Source organism: Ambystoma mexicanum, chromosome 7p (genome assembly GCF_040938575.1).
Source record: "Ambystoma mexicanum isolate Mex_15411 chromosome 7p, UKY_AmexF1_1, whole genome shotgun sequence".
Taxonomy (NCBI): domain Eukaryota; kingdom Metazoa; phylum Chordata; class Amphibia; order Caudata; family Ambystomatidae; genus Ambystoma; species Ambystoma mexicanum.
In genome coordinates this window covers 892746092-892763936 of record NC_090939.1, presented here as the reverse complement: position 1 = coordinate 892763936, position 17845 = coordinate 892746092, and the positions used below count along the sequence as shown (strand labels likewise).

Genomic DNA, 17845 nt, shown 5'->3' with positions numbered 1-17845 from the left:
ATGAAGTATGGTGGGGTGGGGGGATGCAGGAGCAGGGAGGTGAGGGGGAGCAGCGCAGCGTGGCCTTTTTGTGTTGCTCGGGGTGGGCAGGCGCAGTCCTGGAATCTGGTAGGTAGGTTGTCGGGCCCAGCTTGCAAGATATGGCCCAGCCCGAGCAATGTAGTGAGGTCTGTTCTTAAGAGGGGGAAGGTCTCACCTGTGAGTAGTGGTTCAGGTGGATCAGGAGCCAGCCGCCGGTCCAGGTCGAGATGAGCAGGTCCACGTGGGCCGGAAGCTCCGCTCCCCGGGATGTGGGAGATCCGCCCTAGGCGCCCCGGACCAGGGTCGTAGCAGGTGGCCCAGAGAGTCCTCGGTGGTCTCCCTCCAGTCGCGCTCCAGCTCCGTTGATGCGGGAGCGCCAGCACCCGGCACCCTGACACGGTCCCCAGCCAGTGTATCGATGGGGCCCACCGGCACCCCACACCTCCGGGCAGCAGAGAACAATGGGAGAGGTGTCTGGGCGGTCGGGGTCAGGCTCCTTCGGGGTGTACACTCCTCGTCCGCTCTCTGGCCGCTCTGGAATCGTCAGATCGGCATGGCCGCCATCTTGGGTGTCTCTCACGGGGGACAAGGGGAGCCGGACCGGAGCTTCCCAACGGGCCCCCGACCTCCGATTTTCGTTGAAACAAATCGCCGGGTGCAGTCAATCGCCTGATGTACGACTGCACCAAAGGCTGGATGATACAGGTGAGCCCACAACACCCGAAACGGGATGCGACTGCGCGGCTCGGCCAGTTCCCGTGCGCCTCCCTCAGGGGACAGGGGGGGGCCGGGCCGAAGCCCCGCAGATGTTCCCTGGTCTCCGATTTTTGTCGGAACAAGTCGTCGGGTGTAGCTAATCGCCTGATGTACAGCTGCACCGAAGGATGGGTTATATGGATGGATTTTCGGTACCTAAAACAGGATCGGACTGCGCGGCTCGGCCGGAGCTCAAGGGAACAGCGTCCCGACACCCTGAGCATCAGGCCATGCCCCCCTAAGCCCTAGGTCTATTGGTGTGAATGGGAAAAGCTAAATTAACTTCAGAATACAGGGAAAAGCTGACCGGCTGTGCAAATCCTCACCAAGGACGTGTAGGAAAGGAAAGCCTCAATTTAACAGAAGAGATGGGACACCTGTGAGGGACACAGTCAGAAATCCTCTTAATTACCAGCAAGAGCTTCATTTCGTGGTTTCTACAGACGCAACCAGGATCTACGATACTGAGCCTATTCATTCAACAGACTGAGAAGCATCACAGGCAGGAAGATGGGTTCAAAGCTGAATGTTATGTCTCGAGACCTACGAGATTGGAGATGGTAACTTATTGGGGACATGCAGCACCTTTGGGGTCGTTCCCAATACCTTGAATAGTTGCACTCTGGCCAAAGCACCAAGGCTGAGAAGACCTTTTCTGTCCAATCCCTAACCACCTTCCACGCTAAGGCTTGTGGGATGTTTTTACCCATGCATCCAAGCCCTACAATAAAACTGTGCAGTACTGGCATGGAAAACATCTTGATGGCCAGAACTCCCCTGAGAGTGCACAGGGAAAACATGAATAGGCTGCCACCCATTTTTGCCTATGTTGTGAACACAGGAGGGCACTGCCTAAAACCACCAGTGGGCTACACAGGCAGTAGCCTGAAACCATTGGGAATGGCAATGCTGATTGCCAAAAAAGCAACTCAGAACTGTGGGGAATTCATTTTCTTAATCCCAAAAATGGTTGCATTACCAGTACTCACCACTATCAGAAAGCCGGCGTTTTAAAACCACCAGACTTTTGTGTAATACTGAACAAATGAAACAAAACCAGACCAAGGAAAGACTTGCTAAGAGGTGGATACAATGTAAAACTAAATTCTGAAATGACTTGAAGGAAGTAATTATTTAATGTATATGTAAAAATTGTCAGTTTGATTTGAATGTAGAAAACTGGGAACAAAAAGTGACATTTAGCTGAAACCTGGCTTAATGAAACTGGATTCTGCCTGACAGCTACCCTTGACAGGAGTTGAAACCTGCTCAGCCACTCCCCTTGCCAAAAGGAGTTGTCACCTCTCTGATTAGATTAGGGGTGGAGCAGCTGGGGACTACAGGGAGTTGAACAAAGGCCTGTCCTGGACTCAGGCAAATGTTATATTGGGGGGGGCCGTAAAGTGGCTTCCTCTTAGGGGAAACTGGGAGGGGCAGTGCCTCTGCTAGCAGCGGAGCTTGGGGGAAGTGGATAAACCAGTTATTCCACCCTGTGATGTGGGAAGCCACACCCCTTTTTGACCAGGGCATAATTTTAAAAAGATGGATAACTCATAGTGCGGACTTGTCAGAATTATATAAGTAATATCATTATTTTTGTGATTTTTTTTTTTCTGTGAACATTTTGAGAGGCGTTAGGACCCGGTGGTGTATTCTGGGCGGTTGCTAGCGGAAAATAGGGTCTCACTCCAAATGTCTGCATGTTAAAAATCTGACACTTCATCAATTAATGTCCATACTCCTTGCGCACATGTGTAATTTTGGGTAAATGTCCGATATTGCAAAACCAGTTAAAAAGCGCAAAATGTTGTCATTTTTGAATGCAAGCCCCCAGGAAGATCAGAGGCGGACAAGCATGGACCATAAGGAATATATAATGTGCACATGTAATTTCAACAAATTGTATATCTGGGAAGGATGTATTTGAATCAAATATAGATTTGTGTGCAATCTGACAAGGGGAGGTTCCTCTGACCATAAAACCTACAGCATCACTCTGACTCACATTTCCTTCCCCCAATCATGGGAGAGGGGAGAATTGGGCCAATGACAAGTGAGAGGGGCAGGTTTAGTTATGACCAACGCGCACACCCACTTTCCAAAACACACAAAAAGAGACTGCTGGGACAGGTAGAGATTCAATTCCATTTGCTGCGGAGCATGCTGACCGACGACTTCACATCCAGAGATCCAACACTTAACTTCCAAGCTAAACAGAGACTACAGAACTTTGAACCAAGAAGGCCCACTGCAAGCCGAAGTATTTGTCAGCATTCCTCAATCATTTGCAAACTCTTCCACAGCCTGGCGAGCTGTCTGAATTCTTTTGCCAAGAACTCTTGCCAGTACCCAGAAAGCAGTGTTACATCCAGAATCCACTTGATCCGGACCGGAAAGCAGAGCAGTATCCAGAACCAGAGGCCGCTGAATCCAGAGAGGCTAGACCAGCAGAGCTGACCCAGACCGCTGTGAGCAGAACTAGTGACCCAGATCGCTGTGAAGTGCCGAGACCAGAACCGGAGTCCAGTCCAAAACCTGACCAGATCCGTGGTGATTCCCATTCCTGCACAAAATATCTTGCGAGAACCTAGCAGAACTCTGCAGAACCAATCTCTTAGATTATTTTAACTAAGTAGAACTGCCTCCTAGAAATCGTGTCATCTGTCATTTTTAAAGCTGCACAACTGTCACCTGTCAATTCTGCAGCTGCAAGCTGTCACCTGTCATTTTGAGTTTACTTTAAATCCGAAAAACGACATTTACAAAATCGTTCATATCGCTGGAACCGTTTGTCCTAGGAACTTGGTTTAACTTTTCCTCTGAAAGCTTAGAATCTCAGCTTTCCAACGAACCTAGAACCGACTTGCTCCTTATACTTTTGCCGTAAAGCACTCGCGAATTTTGCCGCGATTTGCGATTTGGCCCTATTTCTTTACCTGTAAAAAGATAGCAGCTTTTTGCTTTCCTCTGCAAAAAATTTGTTTGCCTCTTAATAACCATCCCTGAATCATTGCTAAAGTGAGCCTGAGCTCATCCCAAGTATCTCTCACCCTGAACCTCCTAAAGGGAATTAAAAGCATTTTCAGCATATTTCTCACTTCATTGCCATCACATTTAAAAGCATTTTGGGCCGGTGTTTTAAAACTCATACCTGTTTTCTCTAAGCTTGCTGGGGGGGAACTGAATTTCGTATTGTATTTGATTGCATTCCTGAGAATTGTGTTCTCCTCTTTCCATCTCCTTCCATTTCTTACGTTGCACAGGGGAGGGGGGTGAATTGCCAGAGAGAAAAAGTGATTATCTTATCTTTTGCTAAAATCATATCAAGCATTTCTGTACTGCATTTTATTCCTCATTGCTTTTCCCTTGAAATCATAAGTATTTTTGCTACTTTATCCATCCTAGACTAACTCCTCATTGATTGTAAAGAAGTGTGCTAGTGCCAGATTACCCATTGTTGATCAACATCATATGTCTAAGTGTACTATCAGATATTAATTTATTATAAAGTGTGATATATATATATATATATATATATATATATTTCTGATGTTTGTTAATCTGCTTAGAATCACATGCTGTGCATAGGTCCGACATCCAGTGGTCACTGCTGAGTATTGCATTTTGTTTTTCGTAGTCGAAAAGGGACGTCGACAAGGCGTGTCTGAAATACTATCCCTATAGTGACGTGCGTTGTACCCACAATCCCTCACGCGTCGAGGTCCCTCAGATTGTTTTTTTCCGCCCAGCTACTCGCCGCCTTTACGCGGAGCTCCTCGAGAGACATTGCAGATTCCATCTCCTCGACCTTTGGTCGTTTTCCTATTTAATATATAACATATCGATCCCTCCCTCGACGCAGTTGTGAAGCTGTCTCTGCCGAGCAAGATCTTCGACGGAGGAGATCCTTCGGCGTTGCCGAACACGTGGCCTGGACTCGCAGGCCAAATACAGTAGGGAGAGTGGGGTCGTGGGACATCTCTGGTTCTTTTCTGAGAATGCCTTTCCTTTTCCCCTTCCTTTCCCTTGGGGTGGTTATCACGATTTATTGCCTCGGCTATGGAGAGGACACCCTTTAGGTTTTGCCCACTTTGCAAGGGCAAGTTTACTTGGAAGGACAAGCATTCACGGTGTAACCGCTGCTTGCCCCTCGATCACAAAGAGGAGGGTTGCACGGCTTGTCGGCTTCTGAAGCCAAAGACTCTAAAAGACCGTAGGGTCAAGAGGTGGGCGGCCTACGCTATGTCGAAGGCCGATTCTTCACCCGCCGCTGCTACCACCGACAGTGACGAGGAACGTGATAACACGACCTCCGCTACGGAAGTCGTACACCCCTCTAAAGAGCGCTCACGCTCTTCGTCGTCTGTCCCCGGCCCCGACGGGCTCGGCTTACGCCCTTCTTATGGGGATGAACACCCCGGCGACATTGACGCACACGATACCACACATAAGCACACAACCCATAGCTTTTCTTCGTCGAAGACGAAGAAAGCATCAGCACCCAAAGAGACGCAGGTTCCACCGGCGGCCTCCTCGGACCGTTCAGGTTCGAAGCCCCTCTCGCAACCGCGACTGGGCTTTCGGCAAATAAGGGCGCCGCCCCCAAACCATCGGCCGGCGCGCACCAGCAGAGAGCGCACGCCGCCGTAGAACGATCGACACCGGTAACGTCGAAACCACAGCCCTCCGCTGACAAACGAGTCACAGAGAGCTTGTCGAGGATCGTTGTAGCCGACGCCCAGAAGCGTACGCCGAAAGACACGTCGAGCGCTACGCAGAGGACAAAAGACACGCCGAAAAAGCCTGAAGAAAGACAGGGACTACCCCTTCAGTCGGGGGGGACCCCCAGCACACCGGAAGGCTTTTCGGAAGGCGACGGGACACTTTCCTCGACGTTATGGGAGAGGTCGAGCCGTTTTCAGCTGGATGACTTTAATTTTCCCCCGCTAGACCGCTCAGGGGTACCCCATGAAACCATGGAAAGGCTCCATCTCTGCATGGAGAGAATGGAGAGGTTTATGAAGACCCAGAACCCTCCCACTCCCAAGAGAACAAGAGAAGGGCCTCAGGAGGACCCCAGGGCCAAATATCTGAGACTAGTCAATCCCCAGCAGGACACAGCCTCAAACTTCCATAATGTGTATGACCTCACTGGTGAGGAACAATACTTGGAGGAGGAGGATGAATTTGTGGACGATGAAGAGGGACAGAACCAGGAGGAAGGTCTGGAAGACGGCCCAGACATGGTAGGAGAAGGCTTCGGAGAAAATCCAGAAGAAGGACCTTCTCATCCCTGGCAATCCCCATCAGTATATTTGGACACTGATGTCCTGAACCTAAATCCTCCTGACAATTCACCTGTTAGAAACACGTCTCCCATTGACGATCAGCCCACATTCAATGCCCTGTTGCGCAGAGCAGCAGCACATTTCGAACTGGACACTGGGGAGATCTCTCCTGAAATAGACTTTGTGGAAAGAGTAATTAAGGAGAAACCCCCAGTCAGCCAGACCATTCCCCTCCTCGCTTCAGTGAAGAGAAGAATCATCCCTTCGCTATCCACACCCGCACTAATCAGAGGAGTTAATCCAAGAATTGAAAAACTTTTCACTCCTTCACCCTCAGACCCGCTGTACATCAGGGGACATTCCATTCCGGATTCCCTTGTAGTAACCAATACAAGGAAGAGGGCAGGAGTGCCGCTGTCCACCAGTGAGGCACCACCTGACGAGGAGGGCAAGAGGTTATATGCCCTTGCAAAGAGTCACATCCTCGGCTGCCTTTTCGGCAAGAATTGCGAACATCAATTCTTTGCTAGCTAGCTACGCGGACGTGCAGTGGGCCAAACTGCGCAAAGAAGCCGAAGCAGCGCCGGAACCACTACGTACACGCCTGCTATCAACTATTGGCGAAGGAACCCAGGTCAACCAGAGTATTGTAAAGAACTCTCTGGATGCTGCAGAGACAGCGGGGCGTTCCCTGGTTCAGGGAATACTCCTAAAATGCCATGTATGGCTGCGCAACTCAGGGTTCAAACCGGAGACACAGGCGTCTTTAATAAATAAACCTGTTGAAGACTCAAACCTCTTCGGGAAAGCGGTGGATGAGGCTCTGGAGATGGCTAAAAAAGAGTTCGATACTATCAAAACTCTTGACCAGATCTCTAAGCCCACTACCAGACGCGGCTATGGCAACAAACGCTTTTTTCGTGGCCAACGTCAACAGCAGAATCAGCAGCAACAGTACCCTGCCACCAATTACCAGACCAATAGTGGGCAGTACAGCCAAAGAGGCCAGCGCCGGGGCAAAGGGAGAGGTCGGGGGTCCACCCCCAGAGGCTCCCAAGCCCCCAACAACACCAAGTGACGCGAAGATTCGCGTCCCCTCCCATGCAACACCAGTCGGGGGCCGGATAACATCCTTTCTTCCAGCATGGGAGGGAATAACGTCAGACCGCTGGGTACTTTCCACCGTAGCCAACGGATACTGCATCGAATTCAACAGTTCCCCAACATACAGACCCCCGAGGGGACGACGCATGACACCGGAACACCTTGCCATCCTTCTCCAAGAAGTACAACAACTGCTGGAAAAAGGAGCCATAGAGGTCGTGCCTCTATCTCAGGTAACGGAGGGTATTTATTCAGTGTGCTTCCTTGTACCCAAAAAGGATCTAACCATGCGCCCTGTATTAGATCTGCGCCCAGCGAACAAGTTTATCAAACCCCAGAAGTTTCGTATGGTGACCTTACAGGAAGTGATCCCACTGCTATCACAGGGAGATTACATGACAACATTGGACATGAAAGATGCATACTTTCATATTTTAATGTTGCCAGCGCACAGAAGATACCTCCGGTTCATGATAGAGGGCAAACACTACCAGTTCAGAGTGCTACCCTTCGGCATAGCATCAGCACCAAGGGTATTCACGAAGGTACTGGCAGTGGCAGCGGCCCACCTGCGCAGGTTGTCCATCCCAGTTTACCCTTACCTCGACGACTGGCTCATAACAGGGGATTCTTACGAAACATGCTTCTCCAATACCCAAAAGACTGTAGACCTTTTGTTCCAGTTGGGCTTCTCCATCAACGAAAAGAAGTCCAGCCTAGACCCCAGCCAAGTCAAACAATTCCTAGGGGCTCTAATTCAAACAAAGGACGGCCTCGTCTTCCCCTCTAACGAGAGGGTCCAAAACATGCTGTGTCAGATCCCTCAATATGTGACCGGTCGAGAGGTGACGGTATGCAAAGCAATGCGCTTGCTAGGCATGATGGCGTCGTGTATTTATTTGGTACCTCACGCATAGGGCGCATGCGCAGGCGCGCAAGAGTGGCTCAACAGCCAGTGGTGTCAGGCCAGCGGACTATGGGACGATCTAGTGGTGGTCTCGCAGGCCTTGGTTCTCTCGCTACGGTGGTGGACAAAGGAAAACCTGGAAAGAGGGAAACCCTTTGCCACACCCGCGGCGGAGGCCACTCTAGCCACAGACGCATCCCTCACAGGATGGGGGGCTCACCTATCCCATCAGACTGCTCACGGAGTGTGGACTCTGAACGTAGCATCCAAGCACATAAATCTACTGGAGCTACTAGCTGTGTTCAAGGCGCTAAAAGCCTTCCAGGAACACCTACAGGGCAAGACTGTGTTGGTCCTTACAGACAGCACCACAGCCATGTACTACATCAACAAGCAAGGGGGCACCCACTCTCCAGGACTGTCCAAACTGGCCCAAAATATATGGAAGTGGGCTCTCAAACAAACCTGTTCCTACTGTCACATGTACCAGGGGAACTCAATCTGCTGGCAGACAAACTCAGCAGAGATTTCCCCCTGCCCGAAGAGTACGAATGGCGACTGCACGAAGACATCGTCTTCGCACAATGGGGATTCCCAGAAATAGACCTATTTGCAACCCTGGAGAACTCACAATGCCTAAGTTACGCCTCCAGGTACCCCCAGAACCAATCCAAGGGGAACGGTCTGTCCATGCAATGGTCAGGGAAATTTGTTTACGCTTTTCCCCCGACTCCCCTTCTCAACAAGGTGGTGCAAAAGATGCACCAGGAACAAGTGACCATGATACTGGTGGCCCCAATGTGGGCCCGACAGCCATGGTTCGCTCACTTGATGGAGATGTCTCTATCTCCCCCAATGAAACTCCCCTGCCCGTACAACATGCTGTCACAAGACAAGGGCAGGACCCTGCACCCATGCCCCCAGAACATGAACTTAGCAGCTTGGCTCCTGAGATCATAGAATTTGGACATCTACAGCTCCCGCAGAGATGCATGGACATCCTCAGGGAAGCCAGAAAACCTAGCACTCGCCACTGCTATTCTAGCAAGTGGAAGAGATTTGTCATCTGGTGCAGAGGAAAAAGCATCAACCCGATTGACTGCTCTCCCACACATATTGCTCTATACCTGACCCACTTATTGGATTCAGGTCTAGTGTTCAATTCCATTAAAGTCCACCTAGCGGCACTTTCTGCATACACCACTTCCCAACTCAAGGTGTCGTGGTGGAAGATCCCTGTTATAAAGGCCTTCATGGAAGGAGTAAAGAGAATACACCCCCCGATAGCTGACCCAGCTCCCGGATGGGACCTTAACTTGGTACTTACCAGACTCATGGGCTCACCATTCGAACCCATGCACAAAGCATCTCTTAAAGACCTCACTCTGAAGACTGCTTTTTTAATAGCTATCACCTCCATCAGGAGAGTAAGTGAACTACAGGCTCTTTCTGTTCTAGACCCCTTCGTTACAGTTCAGAGATAAGGTGGTTCTACGCACGCACCCAAGGTTTGCTCCGAAATTCATCTCGAAATTCCACGTAAACCAGTCTATAGAACTGCCAACGTTCTTTCAAAATCCTTCCAACTTGGGAGAAAAAACTCTGCACACACTAGATGTGCGCAGAGCGGTCATGTTCTACATGGAAAGAACCAGACCACTGAGGAAGACTAATCAGTTCTTCGTCTCTGTGGCAGCAGGAAGAGAAGGGGATGCAGTTTCAAAGTCCACTATTTCTAGATGGATTGTTCAATGCATCACTCTCTGCTATACTCTTGCTAAGAGAGAACTGCCCTTTAAGCCAAGAGCACACTCTACTCCTGGACGCCCCCGTGCCTCAGCATTCATTGCAAATGTTCCCCTTGAGTCCATCTGCAAAGCGGCTACCTGGAGTTCTGTGCACACCTTTACAAAACATTACTGTCTAGATGCACACTCGAGATCTGACTCCCAGGTGGGACAGGCAGTATTAAGACATCTTTTCTCTACTGTTCCTTCTCATAACCCACCGCCAACTCCGGGTACTGCTCGCTAGTCTATGCACAGCATGTGATTCTAAGCAGATTAACAAACATCAGAAGACAATGCATTACTTACCGTAAAAGCATTTCTGATGGTTGTATCTGCTTAGATTCACATGCGCCCACCCTTCCTCCCCGCTCGGATGGAAGGAACATAGACTTCCTTTTATATCTCTTTTCTGTACTCACTAACGTCTAGAAGGCTCCCTCAGGGCAGAAAAATACAAACAGAGGGACCTCGACGCGTGAGGGATTGTGGGTACAACGCACGTCACTATAGGGCTAGTATTTCAGACACGCCTTGTCGACGTCCCTTTTCGACTACGAAAAACAAAATTTAATACTCCGCAGTGACCACTGGATGTCGGACCTATGCACAGCATGTGAATCTAAGCAGATACAACCATCAGAAATGCTTTTACGGTAAGTAATGCATTGATATATATATATATATATTCTCAAACCTTTTAATTTGCAAAACAAACCTACTTCTTGGCTCAGTGGGGTCAGGGGGATTCTAAGAGGGGGCTGTTATACAAGGGTTGTCATCCAGAGTACTGAACCAAATATAAAAATACATCAATAAGGGTTTTCCTCAGCATCCCAGACTAGGCATTGACTTAGCTGTAGTGTTGATTGAATATCGCTTACAGCATACACTAAGTTGCACCAACCAATCACCTTTATACTAACCTGTAACTTTGTATTATGTGAGTGGTTGTCTTGGGAGGAGCCACCAGATATGGCTTACCCAATGATCATACTGATCCATTATAGAATGCATACATATTTCGCTACACTATCATTTCCCCTGTTAGGTTTTTGTGATGTCACTGGTTAACAAAATAAATGGAACGACAAACACCTTGAGATCGACAGAGCACTTGGATTGTTTTGCGTTGTTTATGTTGGGATCCCTGTCATTTTAATTGCTAATAGACAGTTACTTTGTCCTATAGTTAGGTCTCCTGTTCTTGGAGCAGGGGATTTCCAGGGCCCAGCTCCTCTTGCACGTAAAAAGGGAGGAAACTGATGATGGTTCCCATGCCACTCTAATACAGAAGGAATGCCATTTGGCTGTTCAGGCCAAGGTTGGTTTCATTCACAAATACAGGCTTTGAAGTCACATTTCCCCCACTCCCCATTGACTTTACATTGCCACAAAACAGGACACCATTATCATTTTTGCAATCCAACCCCTATCAACGTTTTTGTCTGAGAATCGGTTTCTTCAGTAAAGCTGATTCTCAGTCTCACTAAAGAAAATATACACAATGCAGGGCCCAATTCAAATTAGACGCGTAAGAAATGCTGTGCTTTTCATTCAGGTAGGCCTGTTCTTAAATTAATAAAATATTTCTGGATTTGAAAGATTTTTTTTTTGTGCCCATCATTATATTGTTGTAGATGCTGTTAACCTTGCACGTTTTCCTTTCACATTTTTTCTCATGCTGTGCGCAACCTGCAGCACACGTTTTTAAATTCATTAATTTGTTTCTGCAGCCTCCTTCAGTGTTGATAGCCCTGCAACACACATCTATATTCATGTTAATTGTGCTGCTATATGCTCTGTTGTCCAGTTGGAGATGTATTGCACGATGCTGAAGTTTTGTTAATGCAGCAATCACACCTTAGAATTTTCAGGGGGGCAGTCTTATTTTTGTAATGCATCAGATTATGGCGTTAGTGGGGTTTCACTGTCATTTTCTTTATCTGCCAGCACAGTTTTTATCAAAACTCCTAAGAATTGGGACTCTGCCCCCATAGGTCACTTTTGCTCTTTTCCACTGGCCAGATTTTGCCAAACCTGAACAAGGAGCCACTGGTATAGCCATTTTAGGCAGACTTGTCCTCTTGTCCAAATGTTTGCAGACCTGGGATATTTTTAGCCCTCTGGGACTCTGATGGATGGAGTAAGGCTAAATTGCTGGTGCGGTCCACATGCCTATAGATTACATAAATCTATTCGGGTACAGTTTCAGGATCCTCAAGGTGCATGGAGGGGTCTTTCAGATTTCTAGCCATACCAATCCTGCAGATCTTGTCTAGTACTAGGCCTAGACCTGTCATGTCCACTGGGGATGCTCAGAGCAATGCCAGACTATGCCCGGGTGCCACTTCAGGCGACTGTGTTGCCTAGGGTAATGGCTGATTGATGTGCCCCAGGCAAAGTGACTACCCTGCATCAAGTGGCTTTGGCGAGCATTTTCAATGGCCACAATGGGCTGAGAACTGATATTGGGATTGGTTCAAGGCATTGCCCTGGGTGGAGTTCATTGGAAAGTTGGTCCAGAGGGTGTCTAGGTTGGGCCTGGGGACATGATGGAAGGCCATGCCCAGTGGTTATATTGGGCTCTGTGGGTGCCTAGCTAGGAGGACCTTATGGCAAGGGCCATGGCCTAGGCATGGGTATTTAGTTTCATTTTAGATTTGGCTAGGTGCCTAAAACCACAATGCACAAAATAACGCAGAAAATTGTATGTTGTGAAATGTGAAGTTTGTAATGAGACTCTTCTCCTTTTTATTTAACATTTTTCTTGTCTATATTTTTGTATTTGCAACTTCCACTTTTTTTGGAAACCACTAGAAATCCTTCTAGCTGGTAAATCTTCCTTCCCGGGTGAATATTTGAGCAGATTCTGGCCCCTTTGATCTTTGGCCGGATTAGAATTCATCCTTCAATTTCTTCAAATCCACATGAGATTTGCTTATTCATGTTTTTTTGTGTCCCAGAATGGTTTTGAAAGCAGTGTCAGATGACTAGTTTGTGAACTAATGGTTCCTCAAATATTTCAATTGTTAATTTGTTGCTGTGGCAATTTCACAAGTGATGCATTATGGAACAATTGTGGTTTTTGTGGTTTTGTGTTTGCGTGTTTTGTTTTGGACTGGTTGTGCATTTTTGTGTTTCATCAGTTGCCAACGGGGGACAGATGGGTTCAGTTGTGGAATTTGATGTCCTAAGTAAACATTTTAAGTGCACGTTGCTGCATAGCTCCATGTAAATGCACATTCTTGATGTGGAATATTTGATGTAACCCCATTTATCACCAAATTGTATTGCAAGCCAACCAGTGTGGAATACTACATGGCAAAACCACTCCGATTGAAATTTATTAATACATCCATCTTATTTGAGGGCCAAGAGGAACTGTATTGAGAATTCCCCAAGCTACAGTTTGTGTTAACCTTCAATGAAAGGTAACCCTAAGCAAATAAAGTTTCATTACTGACAATGGTAACTAAATTATAAGCCTGGTTTGCTCAATTCCGATTAGGCATATTCCCATTGGCCCATGAGTCTGTTAAGTGGAAGAGTGGGTCTTGTCCCTCGTCCGCAAGCCCTCTTTGTGGTAAGGGGCGTGAGGATGAGGTGATCTTTTCCTTATTTATTTTTTTTTTTGGCAAGGCCCGTTTCCGGGCAAGGGAGCGTTGGCTTTCCCCGGTTTGGAGCCACTTAGTCCAGCTCCCAACCCCATCAGCTATCCAAGCCCTGAAATGTTGCACCCATCCTGAACAGGTGCTAGCAGTCTCAAAAATCATAAGATCTGCATTCAAGAAGAGAATGCTAGGGTCCAGAATGAGCACTCTATTGGTAGAGCAGTAGGTTGGGGGGATGCGTGTACCAAGGTCGGGATTTATGTAAGCTGATATTGATTTTAGTTTTGTATGCATGTTTTACACTATTTTTAAGATGCTGAGAACAATGCTGATATTAATGTAAATCATGCTTTCATGTTTTGTACTGTAAAAATTGCACTTTGATGGAGATTTACTTTCCGAATAAAGTTGATTATGATAATGGAAAGGCTGGTAAAAGGAAACGCATGCCTAATTTCAAGACTGCAAACTCGCCCCCCCTCCTTAGAAGTCTTGCATAAGCCATCAGGAGATTCTTAACGTAGAGCACAATTGCAACTTTTATGGCGGCTGTGTTCTATTTGCACGGAGTAGCCCTGGAAGTGTACTTTACTCTTTGAAGCAGGTATATAATGTGGTGTTGCAGAGTGGTAGATGAGCGAGTTGTATTTTTCTTCCCCGAGCTTCATTTTACTTGCTTTTAGTATCTGTGTTCCAGTCTAAACTTGTGGGGCAGATACATTGGAGGCTGTTCCACTCCCACAAATTTGCAGCTTTTGGTAGTCCCTTCACTGTATACAGATGGAGAGCACTGATTGTAGAGTTGCTAGAATTCTGCCTGCATATTCCAACTGCAGGTGCCTCTGCCTGCTAAAGGCGAACTACCACTGCCAGATCATGGTTCTTTGTTTTGTTTGAAATGTATAAAACACTTCATTATCAATGTTCCAGTTCAGTTTTCAAGAGTGCTTACACATTGCCTTGCTAATAATGGACTTACCAACTGAAATGGTGATGTTAAATCCGTGGGTATGGCTACCCCGTGATTTCACTGGTTGGAGCCAACGGCCAGCAAGGGATACATTAATCTGATTTGATGACCTGCATCAAAATGTGATTCACAAAGTGGCATTTCATGATAGTTGAATTTTAACCTGCTTGTTTTGATTTTAAATCTATAAATGCATTGTATCGAGATTCAGTGATATGCACAACCAGTTACTAGCCTCTGATACACTTTAAGTGTTTGTGTAGAAAAGCGTGTTAAACGGGCTTAAATATATGAATGCTCACTCGTTGTTTTTTTTCTTCCCCGAACAGAATGCAACATCTAACATCTTTTACCTTCGGTCTGTTTCTGTGAACAAAACTTTGCCTGCTGATGCACAAGGTAAATTGCATCAAATGAAGGTTTGCTGATTGACTCTGTAGTGTGTATGGCTAAGGTTGGTTTACAAAGCACTATTGCTAATACTGCTGTATGTGTGCCAGCCGATTCCATAATGTGCTTAGATAAAGATGCTGTGCCTATGTCAGATACTCCTATGCATGCCGAAAGAAATATCAACTCTCCAGAAATGCCTATTCCACTAACTGATAGTATGCTGCTAGAAAATGTTTCTTCAGGTGACCCATTTTTAGGAGCCCCCAAAACGATTGACACTTCAAAAGAAATTACAAACATCTCAGATGTCAACAATGTGAGTACCTCGTTTAGAGCAGTTGATTCTAATCTATCTAAATCTCCTGAGATGTTTAAACAATCGGAAAACAGCATATCCACGCTAGATGTTTCCTACATTCCTCCAACCCCACGGAGGCTAAATAATGCCCCTCTGAGCTCAGAAAAAGTATTCAATTCTTCGAAATCTACAACGCTAACTCTAGAAGTTATGAACATCGCCCTTATGGCTCTCGCGAAACTTTTTGAAACTGTTGATGGTTCATTTAAGTGTATGGTTGAGAATATCAAAGCCATGGAAATAGATCAAAAGAAACGCAACTCAGTTGCGAACTCTAGGCACAATGACATAAATAACAAATTGATCCACATTATTGATCATCAAAATGAAATAACAGTTGTTGGCTCAGAAACAAGATGGAAATTCAAAAACCAACATGATAGGAGTTTGTGCTGCCACCCAAACAATTGAAGAGCCTGACTGTGAAATCATAGAAGTGATAATGGACTCACAAATGCATCTCCCTTCCCACATGTCTAATTGCCAACAAAATGTCAAATCGGACATTCCGTTTGTTGAAGGTATTATAAAAGAAAAAATTGCAACAGCCACTTCCACTTATCAGCACGCGAACTGCCCACTTTTGCGAGGGGAACAAAAGTCAGATTGTGGACATAAATCCCAACCTACGTATTCTGTTTTTGACATGAAAGTGGCTAACGCCATAATCAAGTCAAAAAAGAATTGTAAAACTTTCAGAACAAAAAAAAGCCAAAAAATGAAACTACAAAGCAACCAGGAAACTCTTCTACTAAACAATTTATTAATACTCTGGATAAAGCAAATATGAGATCGACGGCGGCTGCGAGTCTCATAACGAAAAAATGTTGCCTTGGCTAATCTGAGGAAAAAAAATAAACAAGCAGATTCTATTCAATTGTCAAAAGAAATTGGAGACCATCCCCCATTAGATGAACTCATTAAATTGGCTGAAAAACAGCAATCTGCACATGACAAAAACTCTGATGCGCTCTTGAATCCTATTCCAGTCATCTCTGGCGATCAGAAAATAGATAACAATGAGGTTGGTAAAGATTTAGCAGCATCAAGAAAGGCCTTAAGACACGAAATTGACTCGTATCTTGAATTTCGGAAGTTTGAACCACCAATCTTTCCAATTATAACTAATGGCCAAGCTAAATGCTCCACTGTTACTCATTCTGACACTATGCTAAAAATGAGTGCAACAACAAATAACCCAGTAAAGCGAGTCTCGTTTGCTGATTTCGCTTCTTCTGGTGTTGAAAACAAGAGCCAAAACCACTCTAGTAACAATAATTTATTACAAACAGATCTGAATGAAATCAGAGATTCTATTGCGCGTTTGTGGCAACTCAATGCCAGATCACAGACGGTATCTTCCCCAAAACAAGCTAATGAAAGACAGTGGACAAGCTTGCAGTCCGTTCCAAATGTAAAGTCTTCTTCAGGCAAAACATCAATGCTATCTAACACCCGGATAGTAAAGGTGGAAAACAGACATTCTGTGACACTTTCGTGCCGACAGGACTTAGGTTTGTCATACAACATGAATCGACAAAGCATCCTAAGACTTTTTGCCGACGTGAAATCATTACAAGAAATTCAGTCACAAGATCTTGATCAAATTGAATTTCCAATAGCAGACGACAACACCACAGTTCTGATATGGTCCCGGTCATTAGTCATCCATAACATTATTTGGGCTCCGCGACAGGACTTGTCTAACTTGGGATTCTTACTCACCCATAATGAAAACAATCAAGGACAAATTAAATCTTGCCTGAAACCAGCAGTCCGTTTTCAACCTTACACTTCAAGAAATTCTGCTGACCTTTATGTATAAAGCACAAAATTATACGACCAGAGTAACTAGCTAGTAATGAAGAGTTTGTAGAGCTAGCTGTATTGAGCTGGAACACACGAGGGTTTACTCATTTAATTAACAACAAGGAGAGCATATTGGGGGATTACGATCTAATTTTTCTGCAAGAAACATGGCTCTCCACCACACCAACGTGGAATAATTACGATGTGTTGCTCAATCCAGCTATAAAAGCAACCAGAGGCAGACCCATGTCAGGATTGCTCATGGCTTCGAACTCTTTAGCAGGCATTCAGCTCTGTTCCACACCCTCTTCTAACGCATACATACAGTTACTATCAGCTTGATAAAGATTGCATGCCTTAATATATATTGGAACCCTATAGGCATAACATCTGCTCAGTTTTTCAAAAACTTATCATCTGTTCTGGAGAATGCAATGCTGAAACATGAAACTATTCATTTGATCATTGCTGGCGATCTAAATTTACATCTTGTAAATAAGAAAAAAGTGAAAGATAATGAACGCACATTTATGTGGAACAAATTCATGAAATCCTGGGACTTAATCATGCTAAATGGTACGAGTACGGTTGATTCGCCGCCTCATGACACTTGGTTCAGGCAAAAACAATCAGCCATTATTGATTATATTTTTGTCTCGAGGTTTGTTTGCACATTCAAATAATTAAAAAAGAGAAGCCCTGAAACTACCTTTACCTCTAAAAACACAGGCTTTGAAATCTATCAAGACCAGTTATAAAAATTGGTTAAAAGAATACAAAATCACTAAACATCAGAATAATGGAGAACTCATGTTAACTCAAATAAAAAATAAAAACA

The 17845-nt window shown here is 45.8% G+C and overlaps 1 protein-coding gene across 1 annotated transcript in view; it reads left to right on the top strand.

Moving 5' to 3' along the window:
* Positions 1-17845, top strand: part of LAMP1 (lysosomal associated membrane protein 1) — a 436503-nt gene that overhangs the window by 302517 nt on the left and 116141 nt on the right. Inside the window, exon 7 of the mRNA XM_069637150.1 lies at positions 14777-14846. Within this exon, the coding sequence (XP_069493251.1) occupies positions 14777-14846 (70 nt within the window). The remainder of the gene's footprint in view (positions 1-14776; positions 14847-17845) is intronic.